Here is an 18747-nt window from a genome sequence, read left to right as displayed (position 1 = left end):
TTTACATTCCCAGAATAGGGAAGCTAGGGTTCATGTGGTTAAACAACACATCACAATTATTTTATTTTAACAAGAAGCTGAAAAGCTCAGTGATAGAGCTAACAGTACAGCAAAACAACAGTGTAAGCAAACAGCCAATGGCAAGTACATTTACTACAGAGGTACAATATAACTAATATATGCTGCTGAATACAGTATAGCTAGTTTTACCCTGTATCCGTCAAAGACGTAGGCCTGGTCGTCCATTCCCAGCTCCATATCGGGTCTGCAGCCAGGTCTGGCCCAGCCCACCCTCATATCGCCTCCGGTCAAGGCCTCAAACTCAAAGTACCACTTTCCTGTTGTCACTGCGTACGTCTTCTCCACACGGAAGAAGCGAATGGTGTCTATGCTCTGGTTATCCAGGTTATGCACGGCTATTGACGGGGAGAAAATTGGAAGATCCAGATAAGGCCTCTGATCTCACACAGGCCTGAAATGGGTCTCAGTGCGATATGCTGCTGATATTGATTATTATCCAATATGGCTATGATAATGCAACAGATAGGAAATGGTTTGAACACCAACTCAGCTAAAGTGAGGAGAAACAATTATCAGGCTTGATGAGAAGGGATTTTCAAAAGGAAAATATAAAGTAAAAATTATGCTTTTTAAAATTATACATATTAGTTTTTATTGGGTTTTTGAAAATAATTATGCTTGTTATTGAATACGTTGAACGGGATGCTACACACATGATATAGCACATCTATATATCAGATAATGATCTTAGACCTCCAAACTGAAGCATTTTTTAAGACTGACATCAGGGTCATAAGATGTACGCAATAAAGGGTGCCATACTCTTTGACTCAGGCAAGCAGGAAAAAAACTACTACACCATATCCTCACCTTCCTGGTCTGGAGGATCAATATGATATCCGTATCCAACTAGAGTCCTGATGGCTTCTCTCAAACTGTCTCTGTTGGACTTTTTGGTGCGCTCGTCCAGTAAAGCATATGGCACCAGGCGCGGATTGCGTCTGCTCTTCAAATCCTAGCACAAACAAGAGAAGATACACAATGGAAAATATTAACTAATCGATTAAATCAATTATATATTTGTGTACAATTTTAATAAAATAATTGATTTTGACAAAAAAAAAAAAATCTTTGTTAACTCTCTCAGTGCCAAGAGTATTTTCATAAAGTACTCCCCCAGTGCCAGCAATTTGCGTTTTTTTTAATTTTTTAATTTTGTAATTTTTCATTCAAATAAATGATCTGATTGGGTTTTTAAACCCATAATACAGTTCTACCAGTAGAGAGCAACAAATCGACACATTGATGATCTCGCTGGCTCACTCGCCCCCTCCCAAACAGGCTCACGTCACATCCGGTCATAACCGGATGTTGACATTTTTGACAATCGTTGATCGGGCTAAATTACGATGTGATACACGACTACGATGACTGATCGTCACCCAGACCAAAGAGAGTAGACGTGGACCTCTCCGTTTGTTTTTTATACCGTGTGAAAAAACGTGACTTTCCCTATTCTGGCCAAAAATGACCGCGGGAAAAAAATGAGAACCGGAAACGGAATCTGCGTCATGAAACCGGAACCCAATGAGTCTGAAGGAGTCAGGAATGATCATGAAAAATAAACAGAATAGCGCGACCACAGTCAAAAGTAAAAACTCGGGATTTCTCGTGCTGGCACTGAGGGTACTCGGGAAAAACTCGGGATATCTCGGGGCGTGGCACTGAGAGAGTTAATTTGTATTCAATAGAATAATCACTAAGAAAATAATTGATATTTGCAGCTCTACAATAATAAAGAGCAAATAGGCAGGTAGAACAGAGATCTGCACACTAATACAACAGAGAAAGAGAGTGCCAAAGGGGCAGGCAGTTAATGTGCATGTAGCTACTGTTTCCAAGTTTGTTCAAGATTGAGTTGTGAGTGCGTCAGCAAAAGCTCAGAGTCATTAAGACATCCATCTAATCTGATTCTGTGTAGAAGTAATTACTTCATTAGGTCAATAAAAAGGCAATTAATCTGAGATCTAATCTGAAGTCCACAGCTGGTGTTGTGTCATCATGAAATGTCTCCATTAACACATTGACCGCCAGAGGTTAATCTCATAATGTACTCACCAGTGCCAACGTTTTATTGTTGTTTTTTGTTTTTTTCACGTCGCCATAGACGTCGTTAAAATCCTTAAGATTGATCTGTGCACTGTTTGTAAACATCGCGGACATCTCCCTGTGTCTACCAGTCCAAACCACGTGTCAAACGGGGCATCCATTGTTGAGTTAGAACGGTTTATGTTAAACAGTGATCAGCGAGGAGAAAAACTACAATCGAAGAAAATGGCGTTTCAGTGTGCGCTTTAGAATGGGAGCCGGCGTGATCGTCAAAACCGGATCCCAAATAATTCTGTTTCCGGTGGTGTTACAATGAAATGTTACAAGGAAAAAGCACCACAGCCCGTAGGCTACGGGATCGGCGCTTAAGCGTTGGATTTAACGGCCCGTAGAACTACGGGCCCGGCGGTCAGTGTGTTAAAGACCATGCAGACCAAAGCTGGCCCTCGTTTATACACTTAAACCCTACAGTAGATACTTCCTTTTACTTCAAATAGCAAAAATATTTTCACTGAATGTTCTTCTATTTTTGCCAAATGTTGGCCTATTCAGACATTCCCAGCATAGGGTTCATGTAGTTAACAGAGAAAGTGTGGTTACCTGCTGGATGCCATAGGTCCATCCTTGTTTAATTCTGTCCTTGGCCCACACGTTGTGGGCGTTCTCTGCCAGTTTATCTACCAGAACTTCCTGACCTGGAGACAGCTTCACGTCAGCAAGATCCAGTGGCGCAGGCTTGTAACCATTGACCATCGAATAGCTGCAAATGACACAACATGATAGCTGTCAACATATCTCTATTCATGACCCAAAATACTGAGTAATACAGAAAATATGAATAAATAGTACAATATTATGCATGTACTATTAATTCATAGAATAACCTGCATGCATGCATATAGCAGTGTGTGTGTGTGTGTGTGTGTGTGTGTGTGTGTGTGTGTGTGTGTGTGTGTGTGTGTGTGTGTGTGTGTGTGTGTGTGTGTGTGTGTGTGTGTGTGTGTCTGTGAGCAAAGGAACTTGAGAACCGATGGGTGGAATTTCATGACACTTCGTGTAAACATCAGCAGTCTCCACTGAAGAGCTGATTAACCTTTAGGTCAAAGGTCAAGGTCCAAATGACAGAATCAATTGTATCTTAGAAATCTTTAGAACCAGAGATGTCGGTGCTGGAGGAGTTTGAACCCCAAGGTGTTTTTGTTTTGTTTTCTTAATTATGAGATTTAATTCTGTTACAGTTTCATTAGATACCTGCCATGTCATGTTCCATGTTCGAATGCATTGTGTGTTAAAACCCACTTAAACCCCATAGTTGACTGGTGTCCCCCATGGGTCTATACTTAGACCCCTCATTTTCCCTCAACCAAATCTGTTTACAAAAAATAGCAGATCTACAACCTCAAAATGTGTCACAACGTGATGCATTGTGAGAATACTATTTTCAACAAATGTTCGTCCCAGAATAGGGACACTAGGGTTCATGTGGTTAATTCAACCCCAGGTATTCCTACTCATGTAATGTCACCGTGTTCTTTGCAGGTGGGTCTTGGCTGATGCAACAGGCATGGGAGAATATGGAAAGGTGGAGCAGAGCATCTGTCCTCTTTGTGGTCAGCTGACATGACCCATACATTCAGATTAATTATACAGGTCCTCTCACATATGGGCCAATTTAACTCTAACCTGTTGACCTGGTCATGGTTGTGTAAACACAGAATAGGAACAAAAGATCATACTCTTTGGGCAGTTTGATTTTCTTCAGATCCAGATCAGCGCTCACGAGGACCTGGGCAACGTGGCAGCCAAGGGACAACAGGGTTCTGAGAAAGGGACAGGGACAGACGTCAGACAGCAGAAAGGGAGAGTGGACACAGACAGACAAAGATTCATAGTGTCAGAAAAAACAGCCAAAAAGAGCGAACAACCATAAGAAATGTTGTCCCATCACGGAAGGACGTGACAAAATGTCAATACAGAAGACACATTAAGCTCCGCCTAATGAAGGTAGAATTTGTTGAGTGAGCAGGCTTTTTTATTTAAATTTTAACACAGCCCATTAGACACAGATAGATCTCAGTCAATCAATACAGTTATATTGAGGATAACAGCGTACCGTGTGTATACTGTACTGACAGATTGCATATATCATTGAAGCTCTGTGTAAAAGGGAGTTAGGTGTGGAGAGCCAAGCCTAATGTTTCCACAGAACGATGACTCAGTGGCTAGCAGAAATGCACTTTGCACCCTCGACTTTGTGAGAATCAATAACAGAGCGCAGCGAGGAGTTGCAACTCATTAGAAGGTGCTGCTTTAATCTTGGCCTAATCTGTGCTTCAACAGCATCCAGCTGAGAGCAGTAGGTTTTCTATGAATTTGTGAGTGGATTCTTTAGCAGAGGCATTCAGACTTACTTGATCGTCTCGCTGGACATCTGCAGGTTGTAGTTCCTTTCCGTTTCAGGCAACTTAGTGAAATCCACAAGGCAAGGGTGTTGCCTCTTGTTGTCATCACGAACCTGGAGAGAAAAGGTTTAGGCATAATTATGATAAATTAATCAATCAATCGATCTACCTACCTACCTACCTACCTACCTACCTACCTACCTCCCTCCCTCCCTACCAACCAACCATATCCTAACAGAAGGCAGATTCTATAAATCTGGAAAGAATGATTGCACATCACAGTCAAGTCAACAGGCAAAAGTATACCTCACACCTTTGAACAAAGCCCAAAAGTAAGGAGAGCTATTTGGTCAAATCTCTGTGCAGCCACAATTCACATGAATGTGTTAGTTAATTGTCGCCCTGAATGATTTAATCCTCAGGTGTTGATGTTTTAAATGATGCAATTAACTGGGAGGGATGATCCACAGCGGGGCATAGAGCTCTGCTGTCTGCGTGAGCATCTAATTGAGAGCAATGCGCTGCTGTGCTCATCAGGCTCTCAATAAAGACAGTGGCTTAAGCGCTACCTCTGGGTATCTTCTGCTGTCCACAGGAAACCATTACAGTAGGTGTAGGTGTTCCCAAACACATACAGTACAGAGGCCAAGCACTCGGACATGATGTAGCCAATCCATAACCAAGTTTATCGACCAAATCAGTGTGAATCCCAGCCAAGTAACTGTCACTTTGTCCAAACTTTGTCCTATCTAGGATTGGGGACAATGTCACTTTGAACTAATGGGCCCTCGTTAAAACTAAATTAAATGCTGAACATCTGTGCCTGGCTCCAGCCCCTGAATCACAATTCACGTTTTATTGGTTGAAATTCCAACCAGTCCAATCAGCGTCCATTGAATGCGATGATGGACGTGATCAGTGTTACACCATTGCATTCTGTGACAGACTACACAAAGATAATATGATTGCAGGAAGCAGTCTAATGTGAAAGGATATGTTTGGTAAATGGCAAGGGTTGATAGCGGCATATTGTGACAACTTTACCCACTAGCAAAGCTACCAGTTTTTCATCTTGGGGATAAATAATCTTTAGTGTAGTATCTGGCTAGAGTTAGTTAGTTAGCAAGCTAGCTGACCAGTGTTGCTTGACAATGACGTCAAAAGTTTTGCTATTGTAATTGGTTAGGGAATTAATTAATCGCCAAGGACTCTCTCTTCGCTAACGCCCATCTCAGAAAACGGCTGCAATGGGAGCACTTTCAGACTGAATAATGAAGTAAAAATGTTAATTCAGGCCGAGTGTCAGGGTAGTACCTAAATATTGTCTTTTATAAATGACAAGGCCCTGGCCCCTCCTCCCCTGAGTGGCAATGTCGTGCAGTCTTAATTAATCTAGATGACAAGGCAAGATGATCCATTTGTCAAAACGGTCTGTGTCGATGGCGCCAAGGGGAGGGATGCTGTGACAGAAACTACAGCACTGAAGAGCTACGGCGTGTGTTGTGTGTGATCAGCGCTATAACTCTGTGGTTCCAAAACCTTTGCTCACAACGCGTCACGACGTGTTGTGAGTTTGTAGGTGACGGGTCTGCTGTTCTCAGCCGTGACACCATCGCACGACGGAACATACATTAGGCTTAACGGGCCTTTGTTAAGATGATCAATCCTAATAACACCAAATCCTGAAATACGGCTCCAAAATTACTGAGAGATTGAGGTTAATGGACCGTTGGCATCTACTACACCGGAGGGACGAGTTGACCTTTGTAAGTCACTGTTTCATCACATTCATTCCAGCAGTGTGTGTAGGCAGCGTCGGATTTGCTGGGGGGGGGGGGGGGGGAGGATATCAAAAGCATCTGCTTTTGATATCCCCTACTCTGGTCATTAATTTTTATGGCCGGTGGGGATATGTTGTTTTATCTTTGCTCCTGGTCGGACTGAATAAAATACATGCATTTTCTTTTGGGTTAATGTATTGTAGACTGTCTGATATGTTTGACGATATCACAATTTAAGAAAAAGATTATGTTAACCACAATAACGCCGGTGTCCCTATTTTGGGTAAATTTGTCCAAATTTGACAATTTCATAAATTTCTTCAAAAATAGCTAAAATGGCAGACATACAAGCTCACAACGCATCACTATTTTATCTATTTGTCATAATGAAGAATCATATAGGGTTAATAAAATGTCTTCCCCCTCTTTCATTTCGTTTTTTACAAATGGAAGCCAAGTTTCATCAGCTCCCTGCAGTGTGTGCAGGGATGGGCGTGGGAGTGTACAGCCAGTACCTTGCCGTAGGTCCAACCCAGTTCGATCTTGTTCATCCCCCACAGTTCATGGATGTTCTCTGCCAGCCTGTCCCGGACATTGTCCAAGTGAGCAGGGAGAGCAATCTGGAAGGAGAAGAACATAGCAGATGGTTTGGTTGGATGATAAATAGATGCCAATGGGATAGTGACCAAAAGTGATAACTCTTCTTCCCCGTACCATGCATTGGTTCAATTCCTAGGGATCAGTTTTGACAGCACTTTGGCTACAGTGTACATTAGTAACAGTTTTTGGTGTGTGTGTGTGCTTTTTTTCTTTCCTCCCCATTTGAATTGTTGCTAATTCCTACCATGTATATATATATACAGTATATAACGTCTGTGTTACTGGCAACCCCTATTTGTTGGTCTGGGGAGGGTGTAGACAACCACTTGTGTCCTCCGATACACATGGGAGTGACCAGATGCTTCTTTTCAGCTGACAGTGAGGCGTTTCATGTGCGGAAGGACATGCTTTCCCCAACTTGTAGGATTCGTTAGTCCAGTGACATTGAAAACCACTACTGTAGGTGTCCCGCTGCTCACCTGACTGGTGTCCACTGGCGTGGGGATGAAGGAGGCCTGTGAGAGGAGCTGTGTTGTGCCCAGCAGGTCCCTCACCCCCTCATGGTCTCTCTTATAATCTTTCACAGGCTCCACCCTCATCTTCTCCTTTGGCAACAGGGCCTCATAGCAGGGAGAATAACCCGCTGGGGGTAGGAACTTGAAGTCTCCATGACGACCACCCAACAGCAAACGGACCCTGGGTAGGAAGCGGTTCCAAGAATATTTATTCTTTTCTTTTTTGGTGATAACTTTTCTCGATATTATCATTGAATAACAATTGATAAAGAGAGGTGTCAATGCATTTGACACCTCTCTTTACCAGTTACGCCTTATGAACAGTATATCGTAAGACAAATAGCAAAACAATAAAGATCTGCAAGCTCAAAACACGCCACAGTACAAGATGTTGTGAGCTTGTAGATCGGCTATTTCCAGTATTTTCAAAATAAAAAAATTTGATTTCTTTATTATTATAATTTTTGTTGTTGTTGCTGTTGTCACCCAAAATAGTGACAGCACGGTTAATGTGGGTCATCACATGGCCTTCTCCACACTGAGCCTCACTTGACGCCCGCTGAGAAGCTGACGACAGGGAAGAAGAAGCCGTCGGTGTTGAAGTCCTCGAACATGCCCTGGACCGGCTGTCCGTTGATCCTGAAGGACATGCTGGGAGCACCCAGGTCCAGACAGCAGCTCACTACATCGTCTGAGTTCAGCAGGTGCTGGTTAATGGAGGCCACGGCCCTGGGGATGCGCCCTGCAGTAGACAGGCATGGGGATAAAGAGAGAGAGAGAGAATGGATGGCTGCTACAATGGCAAAGTCATTGAGAATGTAGGGCAGGGACAGTGGAGGGGAAGGGGGGAGTACTGTAGAAAAGGGGTTTTCAAAATGTTGAAACCAATGGGCAAGTCAACATTTCTAGGCACACCTGTAATGAGTGTGCACAAAGTATTGATATATAGTTAAGTATCCATAACCTTTTGTATAGTTGTATATTGCAATAATAATGTGTGGTTGTCACAAAATTCCAAGACACACCTGGACTTGTATCACAGCACACCAGTGTGCCTCGGCACAGCGTTTGGGAACCACTGCTGTAGAGGGTTGGTGAGGTATGAGATTGAGGGAGCTGTTTTGTTGTTGTTGTTGTTTTGGGGGATTGGGGGGCAGGGGTGTATTCTTGCAGGGAAGAGCACGAAAGCAAAGGAAGGAAGGTGACAAGCCTTTTAGTGGATTCGGGGAGGGAGTAAATAGATGTGACATATGGTAGGTGCTGTGTTAGAAGAGAGTAGACGGCGAGGTGAGATCTCACACTGGGTGAAATAGAGGGAGCATGGGAGGGACTAGCCAAGTGGTAAGAGAGGTTACGTCATTCGGAGGCTGGTTGGGGAGTTCTAACGTTGCCCTTGAGAAACTGCAAGGACACAACAGAGTGTGGACAGCAGGCCCCTGGACTGCTCACAGTGAAGTGTGTGCGGTTATTTAGGTCCGATACAGGCTTAACCACATGAAATATTCTGGGCATGTCATAATAGGAGAACATTCAGAGAAAATAGCAGATAGATGCAGTCTGCTAAAGAGTCCCACCTGACCAGAGGTGAAGTCCGTCAAAGCTGTAGGAGTAAAGGTCGTCCCCGGCCCCGTTGCCCCCCCATCCCTCTCCTCCTCCGGGGTACGGAGCATAGCCGGCGGTGTTGGCCCAGCCCACCCTGAGGTGAGTGGGCTCGCCGGTCACAAAGTGGTCCACCTGGTCGATCATCAGCTCAAAGTACCACTTCTTATACTGGGCCGATCCCTCGGCCACGCCCAAGAAGATGTTTGGCCTCATACTGGATGGGTTAAATGACATTGAGATAGCATGCGTCATATGAACTGCTCAGTATAGGGAGACAAATACATAGAGGCAATGAATAAGTGGCTGACATTGTTCCACATTACTTTTCTCTGTTCTTTTATTCTGTTCCCTTATATAACTAATGCGTACATTGACTCTTTTCAAAGACAACACGATTGTATTTAGCTTGTTGATCTGCCACTTAGTGGCTTAATATATTCCAGGGGAAATCATTGATAAAAGTCATGTAAAGGTCAAGTGCAACCTGCTTCCGGTGAATCTAATCCACTGTGGTGGAGCCAGATTGTGATGCACTTCATTACCTCTGAACATCATTGATCAGGCGAGTTTGAAGGAGCAGGTCCCTCTTTGGAAGCAGGTGGTCACAAATAATGTTTTGGTTGACTCTCACAGCCACCCCGTTACAGACGCAGAGGGAACACAGCACATCCAAGATCTGCAAAAAAGAGAGGGAGAGAGAAACAGAAGGAGTGAAAGAAAAATGGAAAGAAAGAATGCAAGAAAGGAAAGGAAATGCAGAAAGAAAGAAAGAGAATATTATAGACCCTGGTTTCTGCAACCTTGTCTCTCCCTCAGTGTAATTATTAATGGACAAGGTTGGTAACACTCTGACACGCTTCCTTCTCCCTCATGTGATTGAATATAAATACAAATGTGTCTTGTCACAGACAAGTCCTCAAACCGCCAGTGGCGACAATCCCCCTCATTTATCTCACTGTAATATGCAAGCCCTCCATCCAACAGCCTGGACAGGTGGGCTGTAATGTGGCATATCGTTGCTGTCGGGCAGAAACCTCTTATCTCCATATTTTTCAATTTGTTATGTTTTTTTAACTCATTGGCCGCCATTATCGCATTAATGCGATCTAATAAATAGCGCGCCTGGCCGCCAGGATCGCATTAATGCGATCTATGGTCTTTATTGATCTTTATGCTCTGATCACGCTATTCTGTTATGAATCAGGCTAAGTTTCAGGTTCCACTTACTTCAACCACCACTGCATCCGGTTTCATGACTTGGGTTCCGTTTCCGGTTTTTCATTTTTCCCCCCAGTCATTTTCGACCATAATAGGGAAACAAACGGTTTTTCACACGCTATGAAAAACGATCGGAGACCCCCCTCCTATAATCTATGGTCTGGGTGACGAACAGTCATCCCGTTGTGTATCACATCGTAATTTTCGCCGATCACAGAATCTGAGACATTTCACTTCCGGTTCATGTGTTTGACTGTGTGAGTGGGTGTGGGGGGGGGGCGAGTGTGATCGAGAGGCGATCAAGCTGGTATGTGCTGCTCTCTAGTGGTGGAACGATCAAAACGATTCAACTGTCCAGCTAGACTTTCTATATGTGAATTAAATAACAAAATAACGAAACAAAAAAACACGAAAATCGCTGGCAAGGGCTGCTATGAACGAGGTTTTAACTCTGGCAGTCAATGAGTTAATAAATGAATGCCATACTTCATCATACTACATTGTCACACAAAAGTCTACAAGCTCACTACGCGTTGCATTGTGTGAGCTAGTATCTGCTATAATAATAATACAAATAAACATCTAAAAACATTTAAGTGAAAGTGTTTAAGTGAGTGGGTTTTATAAATATTTAACCAATGAAATCTATTAACAAGAGCTTATGACTAAATAAGCTCTTGTTGGATCCATTGGAATGCAGGAAAAGTAACTGTTTTGGACATATAAGGTTTCCGCCCGACAGCGACAATATGCAAGACTAGTATAATGCAGACCGCTCCCAGCACCATGTGGGCCGCAGCGTTTCAGCTGCCACTCGCTGATCAACAGCTGTTGTTTATGAGGTCACGCTCACGCAGCCAAGCACCCTTTACAGAGCAAATATTGGGCGTCGGAGACGTGTCAAGGCAGCGTATAAAACGCATAGCTGGAATGTCACCGGCGAAAGTGAAGTCGTTCAATATGTGGAACTGCTCTGACAGCAGCCATGTTCCCATGACAAAGATTTATATGAATTAGTTAACGATTGGAGAATAAAACCTGTGAGCCTGACCTTGCGTTTAACAGTGATTGAGGACTTATATAAGTTGTCAACGGGCTGTGCTACTGTATGTAAATCCTCTTCTCAGAGGCCTAAACTGCATTGTGATGTTGCCTGTTGTTTTGCTTGCCCAGAGGCAAAAGGAAGGCGAAAGGATGGAAGCTTAGGCAGAGGGTAATGTCTGCTATACAGCTTACCCTCAATTCGGTTTAGCCCGTCGGGTCTGTTGAGGGTGACTCCAGAATGCAAAACCAGGTCAAAAGATGTTCACAAAATGCTGCCGGTGTTTATGTGTCGTTATGAAAAGTGTGTGTGTGTGTGTGTGTGTGTGTGTGTGTGTGTGTGTGTGTGTGTGTGTGTGTGTGTGTGTGTGTGTGTGTGTGTGTGTGTGTGTGTGTGTGTGTGTGTGTGTGTGTGTGTGGGTGTCCAAAGCAATGTCATTCCCCACCTTGTGGTTCCGTCCATGCTTGTAGAGCAGAGAGATGATGGATTTAATGTGTGCTTTCTCGATGATGTTCAGAGCCTCTGGGCTCTCAACCAAGATGCAGTGGAGAACCTCCAGAATTCCTAAGAGGACACGACAGGAGAGGGGAGGTCAGGTTTGTCATTTTCGAAATCAAACTCTGAGCTAAGCCACCTTAGCCTTAACAGATTTTCACAAAAAGAAAAAAAAGAAAAGAAAAAATCTGACATAGCATACAGCTCTTTGTGAGCTTGTAGATCGTCTATTTTCAGCGAAGAGATTTGATGCAGAGGGAAATACTAACCGACCTAGTATAGAATCCAGGGTGAATACGGTCAACTACAGTATGTACTGTATAGGGTTTAAGTGGTTAAAACAGGGAGTAAACACGTTGCTGTACAATGATGGAGTCTGTGTACTTTTGCCTTTCATAGTCCAGTGTACTGGGAGTCTACTCAGACCATACCAGCCCCATTTTAGAAACAACATTTCTCATGGACGGGTACTGTACACAAGGACACAAAATAATGACTGCTCTGCTGTACCTCCTAGGCGGACATCTGCTCAGGGTCTGTGTTAACGTTGGAGGTCCGCAGGGCGGTCATTATTTTGTCCGTCAGCATAGTTTATTTGGTGAATATGAATAAACTTTAATAAACTGAGAAAGGCTTCTCAGAGGACCAGTGTCATCACATTTTAACTATGTTTGTTATTTCCTCCCAAGATAAATTTACATCTTCTGCTCTTGGCGGTCTGTTTGAGGTGCTTTGGATTTGTTGTTTGATTACACCAATTTGCTCTTGGGACAAATTATATTTCCGAAACCTTTCTTCTAGGATACTATGGAAATTACCAGTACGCCCTTGCGCTGCGCACAGCACACTGTTCTTAAAAGGTAATAATAGTGGATCATTTGATTGGTCACGATTGAATCCAGCTGTAACACATCCACTGATAATATATTCAGCCTAATCCCACCTAGCTCATCACTTCGCCACGGGTACTCCACCCTTCTCCACGCCAGAAAAAAAGTCTGTTGCCATGCCGTTGACTGCACTTCAGGCTGATACAGAATAGTATAGTATGTCCAAAATAGTGCCCTGAGCCTTACAGGTTCATTTCAACTCCATTTGTACACTCTCAACAGTTAAATGAACACCCAGGATTTTACAGTGTAGATGATAGACTCTCTGTATCCCACCATATACATTGGACAGTACCTGAGGAAGACTCCAGTCTCTCCAGCTTGCTGACCAGCCAGTCGAGGTTCCGAGAGAACTGGGTGCAGTTGTTCCTGTTCCCACGGATCAGAGCAGCTGTGGGAAAAGGAAAATCAATAAGAAAATCAGGACTTGCATACAGGCTGGTTGATAACCACTAGAGTTTTGCTACAAAAATGACACCCACCATGTATGAATTGTGACATCTGCTCATATTATACAACAGATGACGTTCAACGCCCTTTAGTGCACAGACCACATGCTCCTTGTAGGCCTGTCCCCGACTAAGCATTTGTATAGTCGAATCTGATTGGCGACTAATTGCCAATAGTCGACTGGCAGTCGACTAAGGACACCCCCCCCCCCAAAAAAAAACAAAAAAACATTGGCAGTGGAATCAATCTGATTCGATGCCAATCTCTCAGTCAAATCATGCAAAAAATATGTTATGCAATAGAGGAACATTCCATTTGGGCTGTAGGGGTGCTTAGTGTCTGATTTAACATATACTATTGGTTTCTCCCATTAATCATGATGTATATCCTATTTTTGGCAAACTATTAGTTCATTAATATAAAAAAACTAGGCCAATCTCTCAACCAAAAAAAAAAAAAAAAAAAAAAAACATTTTTTTATTTTTATTTTTATAATTCGACTAAGAGATTGGCAGTCGACTCAGACACCCCTCGACTAATTAGTCGACTATTCGACTACCAGAGGTCAGGCCTAGCTCCTTGTGAGAGCAAGGACCCGAGTCAAAATCAGACTTTCATCTTGTCTTGCATGTCTCTGCTCCCTCTCTACACTCTGCTATCTGAAATGAAGCATAAAATGCCCACAAAAAATCTAAATAAATAAATGATGAAGCATGTGGTTCTTTTAAAGGGATACATTTACCATAAAAGCTGGTTTAAATTATCATTTACACAGAACAAAATAATTAAAAAGCCTTGTGAAGCGGAGTGAGATCGGCTATGAATACTTTGTGCTTTGATATTTTGACTTGTCAATTGGTGTGCCTTGTGCACAAAAAGTTTGAAAAGCACTGCCCTAGAACCACTGTGACAGCAAGACCTCTCTGTTCTATAAAGTACATAGAGTGCATCCCCACTGACTCTGTTTTCTGCCACAGTGGAGACATTATAAGAAGTCTTCTCATTAATTTACTACTTCATTTTTCACCGTTAGGACACCGGGAGCCAGCACTGATAACGCCCACGAAAACAATTTAACTGTGCTCGGCACCCACGGAATACTGATGTGCATCTAATCTCACTTAATTCTGCAGTCTAAGGAAAGCTATCAATTTGTTAATACCAACACATCACACAATAGAGAGAGCCTGTGACGCAAGGACAATGGGTGCTGTTTACTGATGTGAATGTCAGAGACTGAGAGGACAGCTCGAGGCTGTGCTCCAAAGGATGGTTAAACAGGCTGGTGGGGCTCAGGAAGAGAGGAGAGGAGAGGAGAGGAGAGGAGAGGAGAGGAGAGGAGAGGAGAGGAGAGGAGAGGAGAGGAGAGTGGCTGCTGACACACAAACCCACTCTGCCAGACTGCCCAGGAAACACATGGGGTGTGACCCTGTCTCCGATTAGCGGTGGAAAGTCTGGAATGAGCTCAGTGGTGTGCCTGTGTGTTTTGTGTTGTGCTGCGAAAGTGTGCAGTGATGCGTGTTAACTGTGTTAACTGTGTGTGCGTGTGCGTGCGCGTGCAAAGGTGCAGTGGGTGGGTTAGTAAAGATGATGCTGATGAATATGAGGGCAGTCAAGGTGGACTAGGGGGCAGTTATTGGTGGGAGGGGCAAAGCTAAAAATTACCCACAGAAAAGATGCATGAAAGTGTGAACTTTTGAGGGTCATTCATCACTGTTTCATGTTGGGAGACCTTGAGAGGAGGGAGGGGCCACTGCCTGGAGGGAGGTCTACAGTGGTGGATGATTATGACAGATGCAAACGTTGTGACCGCTAGCCACACCCCTTTATCTCTTCAGGAGAGTGGTGTGATCCAAAAGGCAGACAGTACTACATCCGGAATATGAGATGTATTTAGTCTACACTTCAAAATCCTGTGTTAATTTAACTCCACTTACACTCTCGATTTTTCTGTCCGTCTCTCTGTCAGTCTCTCTCTGTCTGTCTGTCTACCTATCTGTCTGTCTGTCTGTCTCTCTCCCTCCCTCTTTCTCTTTCTCTTCCTCCCTTGTCACTGACTACTTCTTCTTTTGTGTATCATGAGACGTATCATCTCGTTACTGACGACCAAAAAAGTTAGTGCCATGTCACCAGCTGTCACTGGCTGTGCATTCCAGATGATGGAAGGAATAACTGACATTGAGGAGGAACTGAGGCGAGAGGAGCGGTGTGGTGGAAAGAGAGATAGAGGAATGGTCAGCTGCTGTGGGGCAGATTAATACTTCATGGCTCTCCAGGGTTGAGAGATGACGATGATGGCAATCTGAATGGACTGAGTGAATGGACTGAGTGAGTGAATGGACTGAGTGAATGCTCTTGCCTACCCAGGAGCTCGTAGAGGAGGTTGAGGATGGGCTTCCAGGCGGCGCCTGCCTCCTCCCCGGCCATCTCTGCAAAGTGGGCGGCACTGTTGTACACGTTCATCCGGTCTACGCATTTGCACAAGTTGGACAGCATGCCCTGTGGGACGGGAAAAAAAACAAGATTATAGTTACCCTCGATAACCTCCTGGTCACACTGTCACACCGATATGCAATGCAAACTAAAGTAAGATCAAAATACAATTATACATTATACACGACCACCTGCTGGGTAAGTAGGAAAACTAGATTTGACATGATGCTCAATGAAGGTACCATATTATAACCAGATGAGAATAGGTCTTTGTTGGGAGTAGAGCAGAATACTACTGGTAAATTTAAAGGGTCAAGTGACATTTGTAAACAGAGTTGAGATGGTATCTGTAACACAAGCAGTATGTAATATACTAGAAGTTCGGCCCGCTACGTCTAGTACCCCCCCCCCCAAAAGAAAATATCGTTTGGGGGTACAAAATCATGGGATAAAAAAATACCCAGAGGGTCCGCCCCCCCCCTTAGGGGTCCCTGGAGACCCTGGGGTCTCCAGGCCGTGACCTACAGACACGGCGAAGGAAAACTGTAAAGCCACAGCCACACATGCAAGATGTTGCACATGAACTCTGCAGCCGCACTGAGGCGCTCCAACACAAACACTCTGACATAGAGACACATGGCCGGAAGCGGAAGGCCTACAAATCCACGCCCACTTTTGACACTCGGGGTCCGTTAGAACGATGAACTGCAGCTCTCAATGCAATCTCTATGAGAGGCATTGTAAAATACCGTAATTTCACTGGTTAACTAGCGATTTTTTTTGTGTTCTAATAATCTGTCCCATTTGTTTAATTTGTCCTTTTTAATGTCCCATATCTTTCATCTCGATATACTACCCACAATATACTATAATATACTCCATCAGTATGTCAAAATCGCTAGCATCGGAGATCTAGAGTTTAAGTGATTGCATGGTATATACGTCACGGACGCATCCCTTGAGGTTTTCAATACCCAGAAAACTGGCGAAAGTGGCCGTTTTCAATAGGTTTTGGTCATTATCTCTGGAACAGAAGGTCCAATCTGCTCAGTTCAAAGCTTGTTGGATGCGTGACTTTGAGGACATTAAGCACGCAATGACACATTTTCGGGTTATTTATTTTTTTTAGGGGAGGCGAGATCTTAGTTGGGCAGGCGACCGCCTCTCCTGCCTCTACAGTGGGTACACCACTGGTCGGCGCTCGGCGCTCGTAAAGACAGTGATGTCACTGAAATCCCCGTCTGCTGTCTACCCTCTGCTGTGTTAGCATTATGGGTAACTCGTTAAAGTGGCAAATTAAATGTGAAACACATCAACTATTAAGAAAACAAGAAGATATGTTGACAAAGACACTCCATACATTTGGAAACATATTTTTATTTAAATCAATATCGTCTTCAGTTAATGCAGGATCATTTTAAAAGTAAGCTAACTCTCATATCCTCTCATAGGGAATGCATTGGCAGCTGCAGTTCATCGTTCTAACGGACCTCGAGTAGCGGCGCTGTCTCAAAAGTGGGCGTGAATTTTGTAGTCCCCGTGTGTCTCTATTAAGCTGCACACAACAAACATCAGCAGCACACACAACATTCACCACAATGACAAACAAATTACGTCCGCGCAAAAATAAGCGAGGGCTCGCTTATTTTGGTGTTCAAAAATCGTGGGATAAAAATTTCCCCCAAAAAAGTTTTTACATTTTTTAAAATAATTTTACTCCCAGGGGGTCCGCGGACCCCCTGGGAGTCTTGGGGACCCCCACGAAACATCGCGGACCCCCGTGAAACATCGCGGACCCCATCGGCTGTTTTTTTTTTTTCATGAAGAAATGTCCCCCAAAAAGGTTTTTTATTTTTTTTAAATAATTTTACTCCCAGGGGGTCCGCGGACCCCCTGGGAGTCTTGGGACCCCCGCGAGACATTGTGGACCCCCGTGAAACATCACGACCCCCGTGAAATATCGCGGACCCCATCGGCTGTTATTTTTTGCACTACAAAGCCTTGACTACAGCACAAGTAAGTATTACATCAAGTAAGTATTACACAAGTAAGACGCGCGAACGTTAAAAGGAGCATCTTAGAAAAATACAAATTCACCAAAAAAAAACTTGGAATGTTTTTGAACAATTCAACAAAGTGTTTGAAGTGCCTGTTTCACCCACTTCCGGGGGGCGGAGCCAAAATCCGAGCCCGATGTATTTGTTCGTAGACCCCCACTTAGGGGGGGTAGAAAAAGTTTGGGAGCGATTCGGGCACTTTTCATTTAACATGGGGTTTCAATGGGGAGTTTTTAGGAGCCTTCTCCGGGGCGTGGCTTCCGGGGGAAGGGGCGGGCTTAAACGCAACCTTGACAGGTGTGTTCAGTTTTCAAAGACCTTTCATTTGATGTATGGTACGTCTAAATTGGACATTTACTTATCTCAGAGGAGCTGCACACAGGCAGTGCACACAGGCAGTGCACACGGAGACACAGAGACACAGAGACACAACCCAAGCAGGGTTACATAGTAAGCTCCACTTGGTCGCAACAACAGATCTGTGTGTGTGTGTGTGTGTGTGTGTGTGTGTGTGTGTGTGTGTGTGTGTGTGTGTGTGTGTACCAACATACGCTGGTGGGTGAGTGTGAGTGCACCGTTTTTCCCCGTCAGCCAATTGCAGTGCATTTTTGCCACCTCCGTGACTAATGTGACGCAACGGGACTTTTGAGATGGCCATGCCCAAAATAGGTTGCCTTATTCGGATACATGCGTGTGACTGGCCGCCCCTGCCGGTTCTCTGAATTTTTATTTTTGAATAGGCTCTGTCATGATTAATTGACCACACATATGAAGTGAAACAACTAAATTATATCCAAACGATATGTTATAAGTAAAGTCCGTGCCTCAAAGAAGAAGTTTGAGAGCTTCTAGAAGTTCTAAAACATTGGAGAGAAGTGCGGAGAAAACTGCCCAGGGAAACAATGGCTGCCGTTCGTGTTTGGTCGGCTGCACTCGGAGCCATTCGGGCTCACTCGAGCTCGCCACCTGATTGGCCAACTTTTGCTGTCAATCACAGAACGATGAGCGACGACGCTGATAGGCTCGGAGAGTGAGGTTGGGTTGCCATGTCCAGGTGTTGTAAGCGTGAAGTGGGTGTAAATTGGTTAGAGAAAGTGCGTCGACGCATGCGCAGTGCGCAGCTTTGTGTTTT

At 44.0% G+C, this 18747-nt stretch overlaps 1 protein-coding gene across 2 annotated transcripts in view; it reads right to left on the bottom strand.

The window, feature by feature from the left end:
• The window catches only part of LOC308103350 (ryanodine receptor 3-like), a 137596-nt gene that overhangs the window by 108364 nt on the left and 10485 nt on the right, over positions 1-18747 (bottom strand). For both annotated transcript variants that reach the window (XM_080453269.1, XM_080453270.1), the window contains exons 7-19: positions 15489-15624; positions 12971-13066; positions 11736-11854; positions 9573-9706; positions 9003-9244; positions 7978-8170; positions 7393-7609; positions 6829-6933; positions 4542-4645; positions 3867-3950; positions 2731-2890; positions 892-1036; positions 211-416 (exon numbers count right to left, since the gene is read on the bottom strand). In XM_080453269.1, coding sequence (XP_080309395.1) covers positions 211-416; positions 892-1036; positions 2731-2890; positions 3867-3950; positions 4542-4645; positions 6829-6933; positions 7393-7609; positions 7978-8170; positions 9003-9244; positions 9573-9706; positions 11736-11854; positions 12971-13066; positions 15489-15624 — 1941 coding nt within the window. The remainder of the gene's footprint in view (positions 1-210; positions 417-891; positions 1037-2730; positions 2891-3866; positions 3951-4541; positions 4646-6828; positions 6934-7392; positions 7610-7977; positions 8171-9002; positions 9245-9572; positions 9707-11735; positions 11855-12970; positions 13067-15488; positions 15625-18747) is intronic.

The sequence above is a fragment of the Gymnoscopelus braueri genome, assembly GCF_963280865.1.
Source record: "Gymnoscopelus braueri genome assembly, chromosome: 16".
Taxonomy (NCBI): Eukaryota; Metazoa; Chordata; class Actinopteri; order Myctophiformes; family Myctophidae; genus Gymnoscopelus; species Gymnoscopelus braueri.
This window is presented reverse-complemented; position numbering and strand designations above follow the sequence as displayed.